The sequence below is a fragment of the Alosa pseudoharengus genome, unplaced genomic scaffold (genome assembly GCF_046254945.1).
Source record: "Alosa pseudoharengus isolate Yale_2024_CS ecotype anadromous, Long Island Sound unplaced genomic scaffold, YU_APseudo_1.1 YU_APseudo_1.1_scf_20, whole genome shotgun sequence".
NCBI classification, from domain to species: Eukaryota; Metazoa; Chordata; class Actinopteri; order Clupeiformes; family Clupeidae; genus Alosa; species Alosa pseudoharengus.
The window spans coordinates 19164234-19179233 of NW_027468664.1; the positions used below are offsets into that span (position 1 = coordinate 19164234).

The window sequence follows — 15000 nt, forward strand, 5'->3', positions numbered from 1 at the left end:
CTCTCTTCCCCCTCCCCCTACCTTTTCCATTCTCCCAGAGAGAAAGATGACAGTTCCAGGCTTTGATTCCTGTCCCTTCTTCTCACTTTAAAAACAGATGCAAAAAAATGAATCACCCCACAATCTGTTGTATTTTTTCTTTGTGTGTGTGTGTCAAACTATGCCCCCCCCACCCCGGTAGAATTGTTTTTCAATTACCACTCCTTTCAAATGCCACGATGACAAATCGAACACTCAAACACTCAAAGGCACTGTTTGATCAATGCCTAATCCTCCATTGCCCTTGAATAGTGCTCAGGCCAGCCATTCTTTTTGTGCACTAGGCGTGGTCTTGACCATACACACTCGTCTTGACCATACAAACACACATGTGCAAAAGTCAGCCCAGTCTCTCTACAGACCACACCCAGGTAACCCGCACCTGGGCCAAATCTGGGCCGATTACATCCCTGAGTCTCTGCTATCCTTGACTTGGTTCCACACAATTAGTGACGAAGGGAGAGACGAGCTCTTTATTATGTACAACAGACTAATTAAATCACGCCGGCAAGTCCACAGTAATGCATATGAGGGAGAGACAGGCAAAGTGGCTTCTTTCCAGGTGCCAGTCAAGGCATGATAAATCAAATCAGTCTTGCGTAGGAGACAGAGGACGTAATTGAAGTTGAAAAGGATGTCCGTCCCCACGTCCTCCCGTGAGCAAGACACACGTCGTGGAGGGAAGGAGTATCAGAGGAGCCTTGCCAGGCTGGTCCACCAGCACATCACAGGGATCTCTAGTTTGAAATGGGCTGCCCCTGACCACAAAAAAACAGTGGGTGAGTGGAGCGCTGTTGGATTTATGGTTTGAAAGGAGAGGATGTGAGAATGATGAGTCGAGGAGAGAGAATCTGAGAGGAGACGAGAGAGAAGAGAGGGCCTTAACGTCTCAGTCATGACAGCAAAAGATTGACAGGAGCAGAGACACTTCTGGGCAGGAGAGAGAGAGTGAGTGAGAGAGAGAGAGAGAGAGAGAGAGAGAGAAGAAAAGAAAGTGGAAACAGAAAAGGGGCAGGAAAAGAACTGAGAAAGGCATGTGTCTGGCTGTGTGTGAGCGAATGTGAGTGTGTGTGCCTGTGTGAAAGAGAGAGAACGTGTGTGTTTGTGAAAAAGAGATAGAGCAAGAGGGACACAGAGACAGAGAGAGAGAGAGAGAGAGAGAGAGGGAGAAAGAGAGAGGGAGACATGCCTTACAGCAAGTCCTTCAGGGTCCAGTGCCCCTCTGGTTTGATTAGCTCACCAATCCAAATCAGTCACGACGACCAGTGTGAACAAATCTCATTAGGCTCTTGTCCTGCCTGCAGCATGGACACAGCTGTTCCATCCACTGCCTGCCCCCTGAGCCAGAGCCAGAGACCAGGGATAGAGATGGAGAACACTCTCCCACTAACCGGCACACGCTGATCTCACTGCTGGAAAAGGCGTGCGATAATAGACAGAAAGCAGGTGCTACTATCTGACCTGCAACACCCGATTCCGCTAATCATAATTTAATTAGTGAATGAAAAGAGCAAGTCACGTCTCCCATAAACAACATCCTGGGGACTGACGATGTGAAGAAAATCATGAATGAAAAGAACATCATTTATGCGCCTATCTTTGAAGACTGTGAAATCAAGAAATTATTAGGAAATGCGCACAGGCAATTAAGGGAGGGAAGCGTGTAATCCGCCTGCACTGTGCGCGTGGATATTATTGTGTGCATGGATGTTATCTATCTAAACTAAACCCTATTACTCATAGTTAAGCCAGACCCCCGTGGAGAATGATTCACTTCAAATACAACACAGCGAGTGACATCGGCTCATCCATTATTTAATCCATCATTATTCCATGGCATTACAGCAACCACGGGGCGACTATTTAGCCAAAACATCACCGACCATCCTGCGTTTGGACCAAGGTGCGTGCATGGGATGTAGGAATTCGTACTCTTTGGTTGGCAAGCCCTACACATTTTTAAGTGCATGGGAGTTCACTCACGAATCACGATGATGCCCCGTGCACCTGTTTTCCGAAGAGGCTTGTTTGCTCTCAGACAGTAAATCCCGCCTGCTCTCCACGTTGACCTCCTCTCCTGTCGAATCTCACATCAACTCAAACGCATTATTTTTTCCCCGCCAGGCTATGTCGTGCGAGTAGTTTATCAATCCCGAGGCTGCAATTTTGAAAACAAAATTAGAAAACATCAATCAATACTCCAGGGCGGCAAAGCGAGACGGTGGAAAGGAATGATAAATTGGTCAAACTCCTATCGGTTTTCACCTGGTGTGTCACTCAGCATCAATTTAAGTGCACTTTTCGCCTGTAGATATATGTGTAATTCAAGAAACATGAGAGATGTCCAACACATCAAGCTGGGCTTCATTTCACGTCCGCAGACATCAACAGGGTAAAAAGATGCCAAAGCCCCCCAAAACCTACAACATGCGGTGACAGTTTGTCTGTTAACAGTAAACAATTACGTTTTTAAACAATTCCCCAAGGTTTATAGTTTACCACACGCAGGTGTCATTTCTTTCTTCGTTGAGACACGTTTAGCCTACTCACAGTTACCTCGTCAGCGCGCAACTGAATCAACCAACGTGTCAGGTGAAAGAAGATAACACAAAAATATCGTATATCGCCTTACCTGCCAACGGCTCGGAGACAGCTATGTCCTCCTTGCTTTGCTGGATGTCACCGGTGTAGCCAAAAGCTTTGTAGAAGTTGGAATGCAGAAAAAGCTCTATTCCCTCGTAAATGTCACAGTAGCCGGGGTGGCTGCTGTCATTCCTGGATGCTGGTGGAAAGGGCTGCCTCCTCTCCGGAACAGACTGGAGCCACGCAAGCCAGAGTGCCAAACCCTCGAGTGGCTGAACTGACTTGCTCGACCGACTGCAGTCGTCGTTATGTACACCGCGTGGCGCTATTACCTGAGTAATAACGATATCGGTTTGTGACAGTCAAGAGACGAATGAAAGATGACAGACCCCGCGAAAATGCTTTTGTGGCAGAAAGTTGCTCATTAAGAATTTAGCCCCATCTTGTAATATAGTGCGTAATAGCTTAGACTACTGTTTGGCGGATGAATTTCCCTGTCGACTTTATCTTCACTGTGTGTTTATTTTGGGTAATAAGCCTGCAATGATAATCGGTATAATGTAATAATAGTGTCGTGACATTCCCTTCAGGTTCTTTCATCAAATATCCATCCTATTCATGATTAGATTTTTTTAATAGTCTACACATTTTATGATACCTTTCAAGATTTATTTTGAAACTCTATTTCTCAATATTATGTCTTTAAGTTGAAAACATTGAAATGCCATCACACAATTAAATTTAGTCATATTACCATGTTTCCATAGTCATACCAAAGATTACAGTACTTTTGAAGATAGCTCTGTTATGGATCACACCTGAGTCTGTAAATCAGGCTTATGTCATCATTAGTTGATTGGACTCCTTGCTGCCATGCAGGAGTCACAGAGGGCCCCTTGATTTAGCTTGGAACAAAGAGGAGCCCGGGCTTCGCATAAACCAAAGAAATTGGATTAAACTCATTAAGTGGGGTAACTGGAGTGAAAAGTCAAGGGTGTCCCTTTTCTTTTTTTTACGTTTTCTTGGCTTTTGATATTTTTTGGTGTGCAGTTTTGGACAAATTGACTCACGTTATCTGGCAAATGATGAGGGTCTGCTTTATGCATCTTTCCAAGTTTTTGAACAGTATAACTTAACACTGTAAGCATTATCTTCAAAACATACAGTCTGCCACAGACAAATGACATGCATTAGCTATCTATTTCATAATATTATATGTAGCCTAACTAATATATAGATGAGTCATGTAGTTTGTGCTCATCACTACACATTGTTGCTGTTTGGTGTTTGAAGTGTGCACAAAAAATCACAGATTATTCTCCCCTATATTCAATTATAAGTTTGCTGTGGATGGCATATCTATACAAACTACATAAGAGTATACCTCAGGATACCTCTGAGATTGAGTAAAGATGACCTATACATCTGCGGAAACAATCTGTGACCATTATAAGAAGAAAATCGTATAATATTCTACTATACAGTAAATACATACACAATTGATTTTATGTGATATTTGCTGTCTGTGTGATACAATGTTATCTTCTAACAGTAAAATTGGGTTGATAGGAGACACTTGCAGCACATTATTAGAGCTTACACAAATCTGGAATGCACTATGTGCAAGATCTATTCACACATACCTCATAGTCATAGTCATAGTATTATTCAGATATTCAGATCAGTCAGTGGTTTCAGACATTGTGTTAGGTGTAGGTGTGATTCAATTACACATCTCACACTGGTACATTAGTGTTGCATCTGAGGTCATACCACAGACTGTGTCCCACTCATGGCTTTTTGACTTGTGCCCTGGGTGGTGGTTTAGCTCACTGCAGTTCCCTTGATAGGATTCTCCTGCTCTGGAAGTGTGGGCCCATCCAGAACCACAGCACACCAATACACACACACAAACACACAAACACACACACACACACACAAACACACACACACACACACACAAACACACACAAACACACACACACACACACACATACACACACTCACACACTCCTCCATCTCCCCATCACTGATCCCTGCTGAAGAAAACGCAGCACATGCAGTGCAGTCACTTTCCATGGCAGAGGCGCTAATTAAAATTGATCCTCATAAACACGCATGTCATCCCCCACCCCCACCCCCCCCACACACACACACACACACAGACAAACACACACACACATTCACATTACACACCACACATACCACACACACCATTGTCATCACACACACACACTACACACCATACACACACACATACTTCCATCCTCCAATTTACATACTCACAACACCAAACTACCCTGGGCTCTCCACAGAACCAGCCCCTTGGTCCCCCTCCTTCCACAGTGAGTGCTGGAGCGAATAGAAGGCTCCTAATTACCCCCCTTTTGCAAACAGTGATGATGAGGACCAAATCAGCGGTGCGGTTTGATAATAGGTGTGTGATGCAGACAGACTTTAATAATTAACAGATTCCCACTTAGCTGCATATGGGATTTGTAGCAGCCTCTCTACACACAGAGAATGGAAGCACCACCATTGATTGCCTGGCAACTGCCTGGTATCCAATCACCTCCAGCCAGGGTTGCACAGCAGCCAATAGACCTCTCCAGAATAAGTCCCGCCTCCGTAACTTCCGTATCCATCCAACTTCCGGGCGTGGATTGTCTATGGGGAATAACATGGCGTTTCGAAATATCATACCGGTAAAACATCTGTAGGTAGCGAAGTTGAAAAAGCTGGTGGGCAGATTGGCCTACACACTTCTGCCATATAGTTTCCACTGGATTTTTTGATTGTCGGTGCCGTTTAAGTAGTATACTATAGACTATACTACTCAAACGGCACCGAAAATAAAAAAATCCAGTGGAAACTAGATGGCAGAAGTGTGTAGGCCAATCTGCCCAGCAGCTTTTTCTACTTTGTCACCTACAGAGTTTGACAGGTACGATCTTTCAAAACGCCATGTTATTTCCCATAGACAATCCACGCCCGGAAGTTGGATGGATACGGAAGTTAGGAGGCGGGATATATTCTGGAGAGGTCTATAAGGGGAGATGAACGTGAAATGCCAAAATATTTGAAAGTGTGTAGGTTATTTTGTTGGCTAAGTGAGGTGAAGGGTCTTTTGAATTCAATTCACAAAAGGCAACCATCCATCGGCCCTATCAAGAAATTGAGTAATTATCAAAATTTATATTTTGTGGCTTCCATTCATTGTTAAAGGAGAATTTCGGTGTGATTGATTCCAAAAATAATTCTGTGGAAATGCATGGATTCCAGTTGCTGCTACTGGAAGAAACTGTAATCCATGCATTTCCACAGAATTATTTTTGGAATCTGATCCCTTATCATACCTGTTCATTCTTACTCGTCGCTCGACTTATCGTGACTAAATTCAAGATGGCTGCAAACGATAAACTTCGTGAAGATACTGTCTGTATAAATCGTCTTGTAAGTAAACTACCAGTGCTTTTTCAAAGTTCTCAATGTCTCGTTTTAAATGTCAGGGCCCTCGGAAGTCTACCAATGAAGTGTGGAGATACATTGAGCCTCGTAAATGGTGTAAAACAGTGATTTATTTGCATGGCTATGCCGATGCCGAGGCACCACCATTGACCGCCTTGTTGGTAGCATCGGCTAACTAGCGCCAGATTTCGGAGTGCAGGGGACAAGCCGAGATGGGCTATGAGACATACGTTCACACTCGGTATCATGTTTCAAAACACTTTAGGTCAAAATCACACCGGAATTCTCCTTTAATTCATTGATGTTTTTTGGCTATGTATTTGTTGTCTCCCTGGAAAGGTTGTCACAGCTACTACATCTTTGCAGACCTACTTAGTGAGTTGCCTGGGTAGCTACTGGGAAAGACAGGTGAGTTTGTCCTTCCTTGAGCATGTCGAAATTAACATTTGGTGTTGAAACTTAGCCTGACGACCCAGACCCACATTTGCTGCCGCTAGGGTGCGTCTAGATTTCTAGGCTAGTTGAAACTAGTAACGTATGTTAAATTTAAAACACCATAATGTTGCTTTACTCTGAGAATAACCTTTTTTTTTTTTAATTCCGAACTCATATTCATTTGTTTAATTTTGGGCTTCGCTGGCTTTCACATGGATAGACAAACAGTGAAGACCAGACAGGAAATAAGTGTGAGAGAGACGGGGACTGGGTCAGAGAAATAACAGTTAAAATCCTGGTTCCTGTGGGATGTGTCTCATGTTTTCAACATTTATTTTTTCCAATCAATCAAAGCTCAAGCTTGGTGAGACTCAAGCTTGGTGAAACGCCACTGTGGTGTGATGCAGACTTCTCTGCTGCTTGCCTTGGTTGTAGAATATTATTGTGCTGATCAACAAACCAACCTGGGAGTGGCTTTCTTGAAGTCCAGCTGTGTCAAACCAGCAGACCTGCAAAAACAAAAACCCATCATTGAGACTTGCCTTATCACATCTCTACACTTCAGTCTACCTGCTAATTGTGAAAGTCCTTTCCTCAAGGTTATCACACAAGCACACCCACCACCACCACCACCACCCTCCTACGGCAGCACAGAGAGGTTACCACATAATGAAAGCTCAAGTATCCAGCAGAGAGGCTGCGGATGTGGATCACGTTTCAATATGTCTGCATTACCAATCAGTCCATTGACTTCAATTACACCAGCGTGGCACTAATTGTCAAGCTCATTATGCCCGGTCCCTGGTGACATTACCCTCACCGTGACATTCAGTCAAGGTAACACAGACAGCAGGGTGTTTGTCCGTCGTTATGCCGGGCACGAGTATGTGAGTGTGTGTCTTTTTGCCGGTCCTTCTGTCTCTTGGCATGGGCGTTTCTCAGCATAGGCAACCTAGGCGGTCGTCTACGGTGTCATCTTCAGGGGGGCCCCACATTGCCCTACTCAATCTCAAAAATGCTTTTATAAAAAAAAGTTTATAGTATGTTTATGTGCATTTTTTTCAATGATTATGTGAAAAATAAATGCATTTACCCTTATTGCTTGACAGCAGCTTGCGTCGAGAAACTCTTGATTCAATATCTCACGAAGTGAGTTCTTATGCAGGACTAGTCCTTTTCGCTTGTCTTTTTAATCAACTACTGTGAAGCAGCCTCTACTTCTGCATCTAGCTCTAGTCACATACATTGCTCTTGTTTAAATTGCTTGTGAAATCATTATTGTGCGGACATGATCAGCTCTGAAATGAAAGAGCTGGTATATTCCTTGACACAATGATACAAACCTGCTTGTCATTGTATTAAAAAATAAAAAAACAACGAAGCATCTCCCTGAGCCACATAGTGCAACATTTTCCTTATTGTATGGGGTAAGCAAGCCATTTCATTGTTGTGTTCTATGCATTCGCCAGTAGGTGGCGAGAACGCGTTCATGATAGTCACTGTAACCTCCTTTTGGTTTACACATGGCCGCCACGTGAATAATGTGAATATTATAAAAAGACATAAGATAGGATGTCCTTGAGTTCACTGTTGGAGACAGACGCCAACTGCTTCAGACATCTTCCTCTTTTATGCTTATTGTTTAGCCAAGCCGGCCATTGTGGGAATGTTTTCTTATTATGATAGTGGGTCTACTTTAGTCTTGAATAAGTCCACAGCATATCTTGGAAAGGCTCAATTACTTTCAAAGTTAAAGGAACCGTATGTAAAAAATGTAATTCAATTAATCATAAAATGGCCCTGATTTGTCACTAGACATTAGGAAATCGTGCTAATTTCAAATACTTATATCACTGACAACAGTAGTCCGGCCAGGATATCGTCATTTAAAAAAGTGAAGTTGCAGCCCTCAACTGATACAGTATTTGTGTTTTAGCCTGATCCGCCACCCTCCACCTATCTAGTAATCACAAAGTCAGTAGTGTTTCGGCATCTGGGTTGCCAGCTCTGCTCTAGTTTCCACATCTGCGGTGTACACCGCTCTACAGTATTTTGAAAGTGATTGTAGTACCAGTTTTGGCCAAAATCCTACATACGGTTCCTTTAACATAAAAATAGGGAGCGTGTGTGTGTGTGTGTGTGTGGTTGGTATTGACACTCCTCTACAGCCTAGAGCCATACTTACTCAGTAAGTGTAAATTACTTTAATCCAAAGCGACTTACATATACGTCAATTATTATGAGGGCCAGTCTCCCCAGAGCAACTCAGGGTTAAGTGCCTTACTCAAGGACACAGTGCTGGCAGCCGGGAATTGAACTCACAACACTTATGGCTACTGTATGCTGTGTGTGTGTGTGTGTGTGTGTGTGTGCGTGCGTGTGCGTGTGTGTGTGATAAGATTGAAGAGGAGAGAGAGAGGGAGAGAATGTATGTGTGTGTGTGTGTGTTTACGTCAGTGTCACATGTCTAAGGAATGATAACCATCTTCCGGAAAGAGTCTGTGTCATTGCAGACTACTGGAGCGGAACCATTGGATGATTTCATCCAGAGTGAAGTCAGTGGACACTCACAGACGTGTAGATGTGTGTATGTTCTATTTTGCTGTTTAGCAGCAAATGTTTGTGCTGGTAAGGTTTGCATCACAATCATTCTTTGGATACCACTGTGACACTGACAAAGAACAAATCACATTTGGGAAGTTATTTGCTGTAACTTTTTGTATTATTATTATTATTTTAACCTCAATGGCATGTGAAACATCAATCAAGACTAGATCTAGTTGTCGTGGTATAGTTGACACATTATGTATTGTCTACTAGTTCTTTAGGAGGCAATGCAGTTATTGTGCCCAAATGACAGCCAGAATGAAAGTAGATATAGCATACACTCATTACATTTGTTGCAGTACCTCAAGCTTTGAGAGATGTGTAATAAAGATCATAGCTGTCATCAGCACATTGCAGAGAAGGTCAGGGCTTAGTGCAGATTATTTGACTCCTTGCTTGCATTGAGATATGTAATACACTTTTAATACACTTCCATGCACTTCTTATTGATGATCCTCTTTCAGTAGTCTAGAACAAGGGAGTGGGTATAAACATATTGATCCAAGTCACTCAATAAAGGAATTGTTTCTGCCAATAAATAGTGGATGATATGGCCATATGAGAAACAGACACGGGGCAAGTTCCATTTCTTTTCCCATATGGACACACATATGCGCGCGCACACACACACACACACACACACACACACACACACACACACAGAGAGAGAGAGAGAGAGAGACACACACATACGCACACAAAACATCAAGATCTAGGGTTAGGATTAGGTTTATACACATCTTGAACATAAAGGCTGACATGAGTCACTTTTCCTTCTGTTCTATTTTTTTTATTTCTAACATGTTCCTCTCTCATGCGCATTCTGAGTCCCTTTTCCACCAAAACGAGGGCACTAAATCCTCCATATGATAAATATTGCTGCGTCGTAAATGGGAGCCTAAGATGGATGGGAGTGGTTGGTTGGACACTAAAATGTCACGAGGCATTGATAACAGATTTACTCATGGAAATGAATTACAGGTGAGAATTACCGTGCCATTCAGAAATGTACAATATTTATCTTCGTCTGAACAGCACCTATGTGTTACGGTTTCAAATTTGAATGGTGACATCTCAAGTACACTCCTTTGCCTCACACAGTGAATTTAATGATGCTTTTACTTATCTAAAGTACTCTACTTTCATGTATGTATTAGTTTCAGGAATTCATCTTTGCATCCACTGAACATCTGACAGAGCATGTATTACATTATATGAGAGTGCTGTAGGGACTCAATCTGGATTGCATAATTCACATACAAGATAGTATGGATCTCGATGGCATGGTTGAATGTATTGATAAAAACCCGTAAAATGAATGGATTTCTTTAAACTCCATAACAGCTGAAATGCATTACCATAAAAGCCAAACCAAAGCCAGAGAAGATAAAGAAAAGCACACAGAGATTGTCCTACTACTACTGTTCATATGATCAAGCAACATCACTTCTTTAAACTTTTGCACTTCCTTTGCTTGCCTCCCCTCCAAGCTCTTGTGTCAAATTATTTGGTATCACTTTCAATCATTTGTTTTAATTTTGTTATCTTTTTTCTGCATTTACCGGTACTCTCACAATTACCCTTTTAATCTATATACCTATCACTTCAGTGGTTTATTACTCTATAGCCAATACAAAGATCAGTTTTTTATATGTGCTCTGTGAATACATGCATGGTTCCTTTTGGAGTTAATTGCTGTCCAGCTAAACATAAAACAATAAATTTTTTGTGAAAATATAATAGTGTGAGATGATACAGAAATGGTGTTTAAATCAATAGTTCAGATGTGTATTAAGAAGGCTATTCATTGATGAGCTGATTTTGATAGGAGTTGATAAAAGCAAAACTGATGGGTAATCTGTGGGTTAATTTGTAACTTTTGGATAGTGAGCTTTATTTTTGGATCGTGAGTTTTGATGCCAATTTACGTGCAGCAACATAAGGAAACAGCAGCCAATACTAATTTAGATCAAAGAAAAAAAACAGGAAAACTGATTAGTAATCTATGGGTTAATTTGTAACTTCTGACAATGGCCGTTACTGTTTTGACACCAACTCAAGTCTCAAGAGTGAAGTAAACAAACCGCAGTAAGAATTCAAGGACATAATCACTATCAGTTCTTATATTAGGCTCTCCGTTAATCAATAACAGGGACTGATCTCATATGACTGAGGAAATGTATGCAACAATATTTTTTTTTTTTTCTCTCAACAGAGAAGTTGTGTCGGGGTGCAGTGCAAGCGACCGGCATCCAACAAGTACCTGTAAGAGCGTTCATGGATGACCTCACCATCATGGCGAAATCAGTGCCTGAAGTTAGATGGATCTTGGAGGACTTGGTCAAGCTCACTGAGTGGGCAAGGATGAGATTCAAACCTGAAAAGTCCAGAAGACTGAGGAAGGGGCACATACAGAACCGGTTCTGCTTCAAGATCAAAGATACCATCAAAGATGATCATGACTTTATGATTTTTTAGTGAAAATGTAATGTGTGAGATGATACAGAAATGGATTTTACATCAATAGCTTTAGTTCTCCATGTTGACATGTATTTAGAAGGTCATTAATTGATGAATAGGATAGGAGTTGATCAAAACAAAACTGATGGGTAGTCTATATAGGTTAATTTGTAACTTTTGGGTAGTGAGCTTTATGGGTTTGATGCCAACTCACGTGCATCAACATTGCAAACAGCAGTCAATGCTACTAATTTAGATTAGAGAAAAAGCAGGAAAATTGATAAGTAATCTATGTGTTAATTTGTAATTTTTGACAATTGGCTTTACTCTTTTGATACAACTCAAGTCTTAACAGGGAAGTAAACAAACAGCAATAATTCACTATCAGTGCTTATATTAGGCTCTCTGTTAATCGATAACAGGGACTGAATTCACATGAGTAAGAAAATATAGACAACAATAGAGTATGTGGGTAAATTTCCACTCGAAGAGATAGAGTATATAAGAGCAGTCACCACATTATCAGTGACAGTGTATTGAAAATCAGAAGCCATCATTACAGCCATGAGAACCAACATAATCTTCCTGCTCCTCTGCATCTACCAGCTCTCCTGTCTGGGTAGGTAACCCAACAGACCCAAACATATGTGTGATGTGTTTACTCTGTATTAATAATCAAAATCATTCGGACAACAAAATGTTTTGATTGTGAGATGGTGTTAAACTTTAAAGGTGTGGGTTTTAGAACATTCTAACAGAATATTTCATTCTGCAACAATCCAAGGTTCTAAAATTCTGTTTGCTTTGGTTGAATTCAATGAACCCAGATATTCTTTAGAACGTTCATTGTCCAAAATTCCTGTCACACCAGTGTAACAGACACGACACCTTTGATGGTGTCTTGAGGTCTTATTGTGTGCAGTATGGCAGCCACTGGTAGTCACAAGCAATATCAAGGCCATATTTAGAGAAAGTACTGCGGCCTTGCCAGCACTATATGCCACTTTGAACAAACGTGATTCTTGAAAAAATGACTTAGTGCAAAAGCTTTTGTTTTCACACAGCAATGGTGTGCAGAGTAGTTCCGGGCCGGTTGAAACAGATTGATGCCGGGGCTGGCCAAGTGGTTGGGGTATCCGACAGCAATCTGATCTACAGTCTGGAGCACAATGCATGGAACAACCTGCCCGGAGTGCTCAAACATGTCAGTGTGGGATCTGCTGGGATCTGGGGAATCAACCCCAGCGATGAAATCTTCAAGCTGGTGTCTGGAAATTGGACCAAGGTTCCAGGTATAGTCTTGCCATGATGATATGATTATATGATGATATGATAGTATGATGTGACAGCACTGTATGCTCTTTTGTTTTGAACATGAGTAAAGATGAATTTATTTGGTCTTTGTGTGTACAGTATGTACTGTATGTGAGTGAATGCATGTACAGTAAGTGCATTTGAGTCATTCCAATGAATTAGTTACCTAGGCTGGGGTTCAGGTTGGATCATCCAATAATATAACAAAATGTTCACAGCATGATATAGCCGATTATATCACCAAAAGATGTGAGCAAGTTGTTAGTATTTGTATGGATTTAGGATGACTTTTCAGTAGTTCAATTGCTAGTTGTTGACCAAAATGTTGACTCATTACCCCTGCTTTATTGGGTGGTATTGTCAGCAGTTGTGCCAAACATAAATAAATTAAGTGAAAATTGTGTGTTATGTCTTCTGGCTAGGGTCCCTTAAACAGATCGATGCTGGAGGAGACCAGATCATTTCAGGTGTCAATAGGGCAGACCATATTTATTGCCTTGGGAAGGACGCAACAGTTGGATTCAAAGGAGCAGGCAGCCCCACACCTTGGCTGAACATCCCTGGACGTCTAAAATACTACAGTTGTGGCCCAATTGGCTGCTGGGGTGTTAATGCACACAATTCTATCTACATGATGAAGGTGATTTTGTAATGTAAATGTATTTATATAGCACATTATCATACACAATGGTCATTCAATACAATTCAATAAGAAATTAAAGGGAAGCTTTTGGCATGGTTGAGCCAAAATATTTTGATAGCCAATTTATGTGATGCCAGTATAATAAAAACCTAAACGTAAAATGTCAGACCTTATATACAGTAACTTAGTAGATGACTACTTTTAAACGAAGGAGGCTTTATTGGATAAACAATAATGTATAATCATGGACTAATCCTGTGCACTTTTGCGGTGTCCTAGGGTGTAAGCCCTGCAGGCTGTGGGGGAACCATGAGTTGGACACATGTTCCAGGCTCCTTGTCCATGATAGAGGTGGGATCAGATGGAAGCGTTTATGGAGTCAACTCAGCAGGCAACATCTACCGGAGGTATGCAGCTTCCTTTGTTATATCATGTTATATTTATATAACGATTTTCAAGCTTTTGGCAATTATATTATATTATGTTGTGTTATACTTCCATCTATAAGAAGAACACTCTTAATGAATTGCATTGTTAATGGTGGGACCATTAAAACATTTAGACTGATCAAATCATGAAACCCTATTTATCCATCATTTCGGCTACAGGGAGGGTGTGACAGCATGCAACCCCACAGGGACACTGTGGACTCCAGTCGGGGGTGGCAGATACAAACATGTGTCCTATGACTTGGGTCATCTATGGGCCATTCGTCAAGATGGGACCATTTTGGATTGTGTGTAATGTGGTCAAAGGCATTTTCAAAGGCATTTGCACTTTTTTCAGATTCATTGTTTTGAAAGTATTGTACACTGAGACACTGAGTATCATGGATGCTTCAATATTAATAATTTGTGATAATTTTTTAATCTGTACCATTTTACCATTCAGACAATGTATATAAGAGTAATAAGAGTCTGCAACATGCATAAATCCAGCTTTAGTGGTTAGAAAGTGATACAAAATTATGACAAATGATTTCCTTAAAAGCTTTTGCTCAGGAACAAATGGAACATATTAAAGATTTTTGTTGGTAAAACATTCCACAATGTTGCAAAACAAATATTTTTTTACAGTTTGAATGTTTTATTTATTTTTTGTCTTGGTCAAATGCTGCCTTATGAGCTATGCTCATGTATAAGCACACCACCCTTCATGCACATCATTTTGTGAAAAACTGATGATTAATTCTAGAGGATGGGCAGCTTTGCTGTACAGAATGTCTGTATTTTGTATTGTATTGTATTGTCTCTGTATCACATAATATTTTTTATAATAAAACAAAACATTATAATAAAAAAAAATAGTTATAGTGGTGTTATTGTCGCACAAATTATACATGAAATATGTTTTTATCTTCCACTCTATTACATTTTTAAGCTCAATTATTTGAATTTGCGATTACCCTTAACATAAAACATGTCACAGAATGTAACAGAGAGCAACCCCTT

The 15000-nt window shown here is 41.0% G+C and overlaps 1 protein-coding gene across 1 annotated transcript; it reads left to right on the forward strand.

Moving 5' to 3' along the window:
- Positions 1-12658: 12658 nt before the first annotated feature.
- Positions 12659-14293, forward strand: LOC143136460 (fish-egg lectin-like). Its single transcript, XM_076297183.1, has 4 exons — positions 12659-12884; positions 13329-13546; positions 13829-13956; positions 14158-14293. Exons 1-4 carry the CDS (start codon positions 12659-12661, stop codon positions 14291-14293), a joined length of 708 nt encoding a protein of 235 aa, XP_076153298.1.
- The last annotated feature ends 707 nt before the right edge of the window (positions 14294-15000 follow it).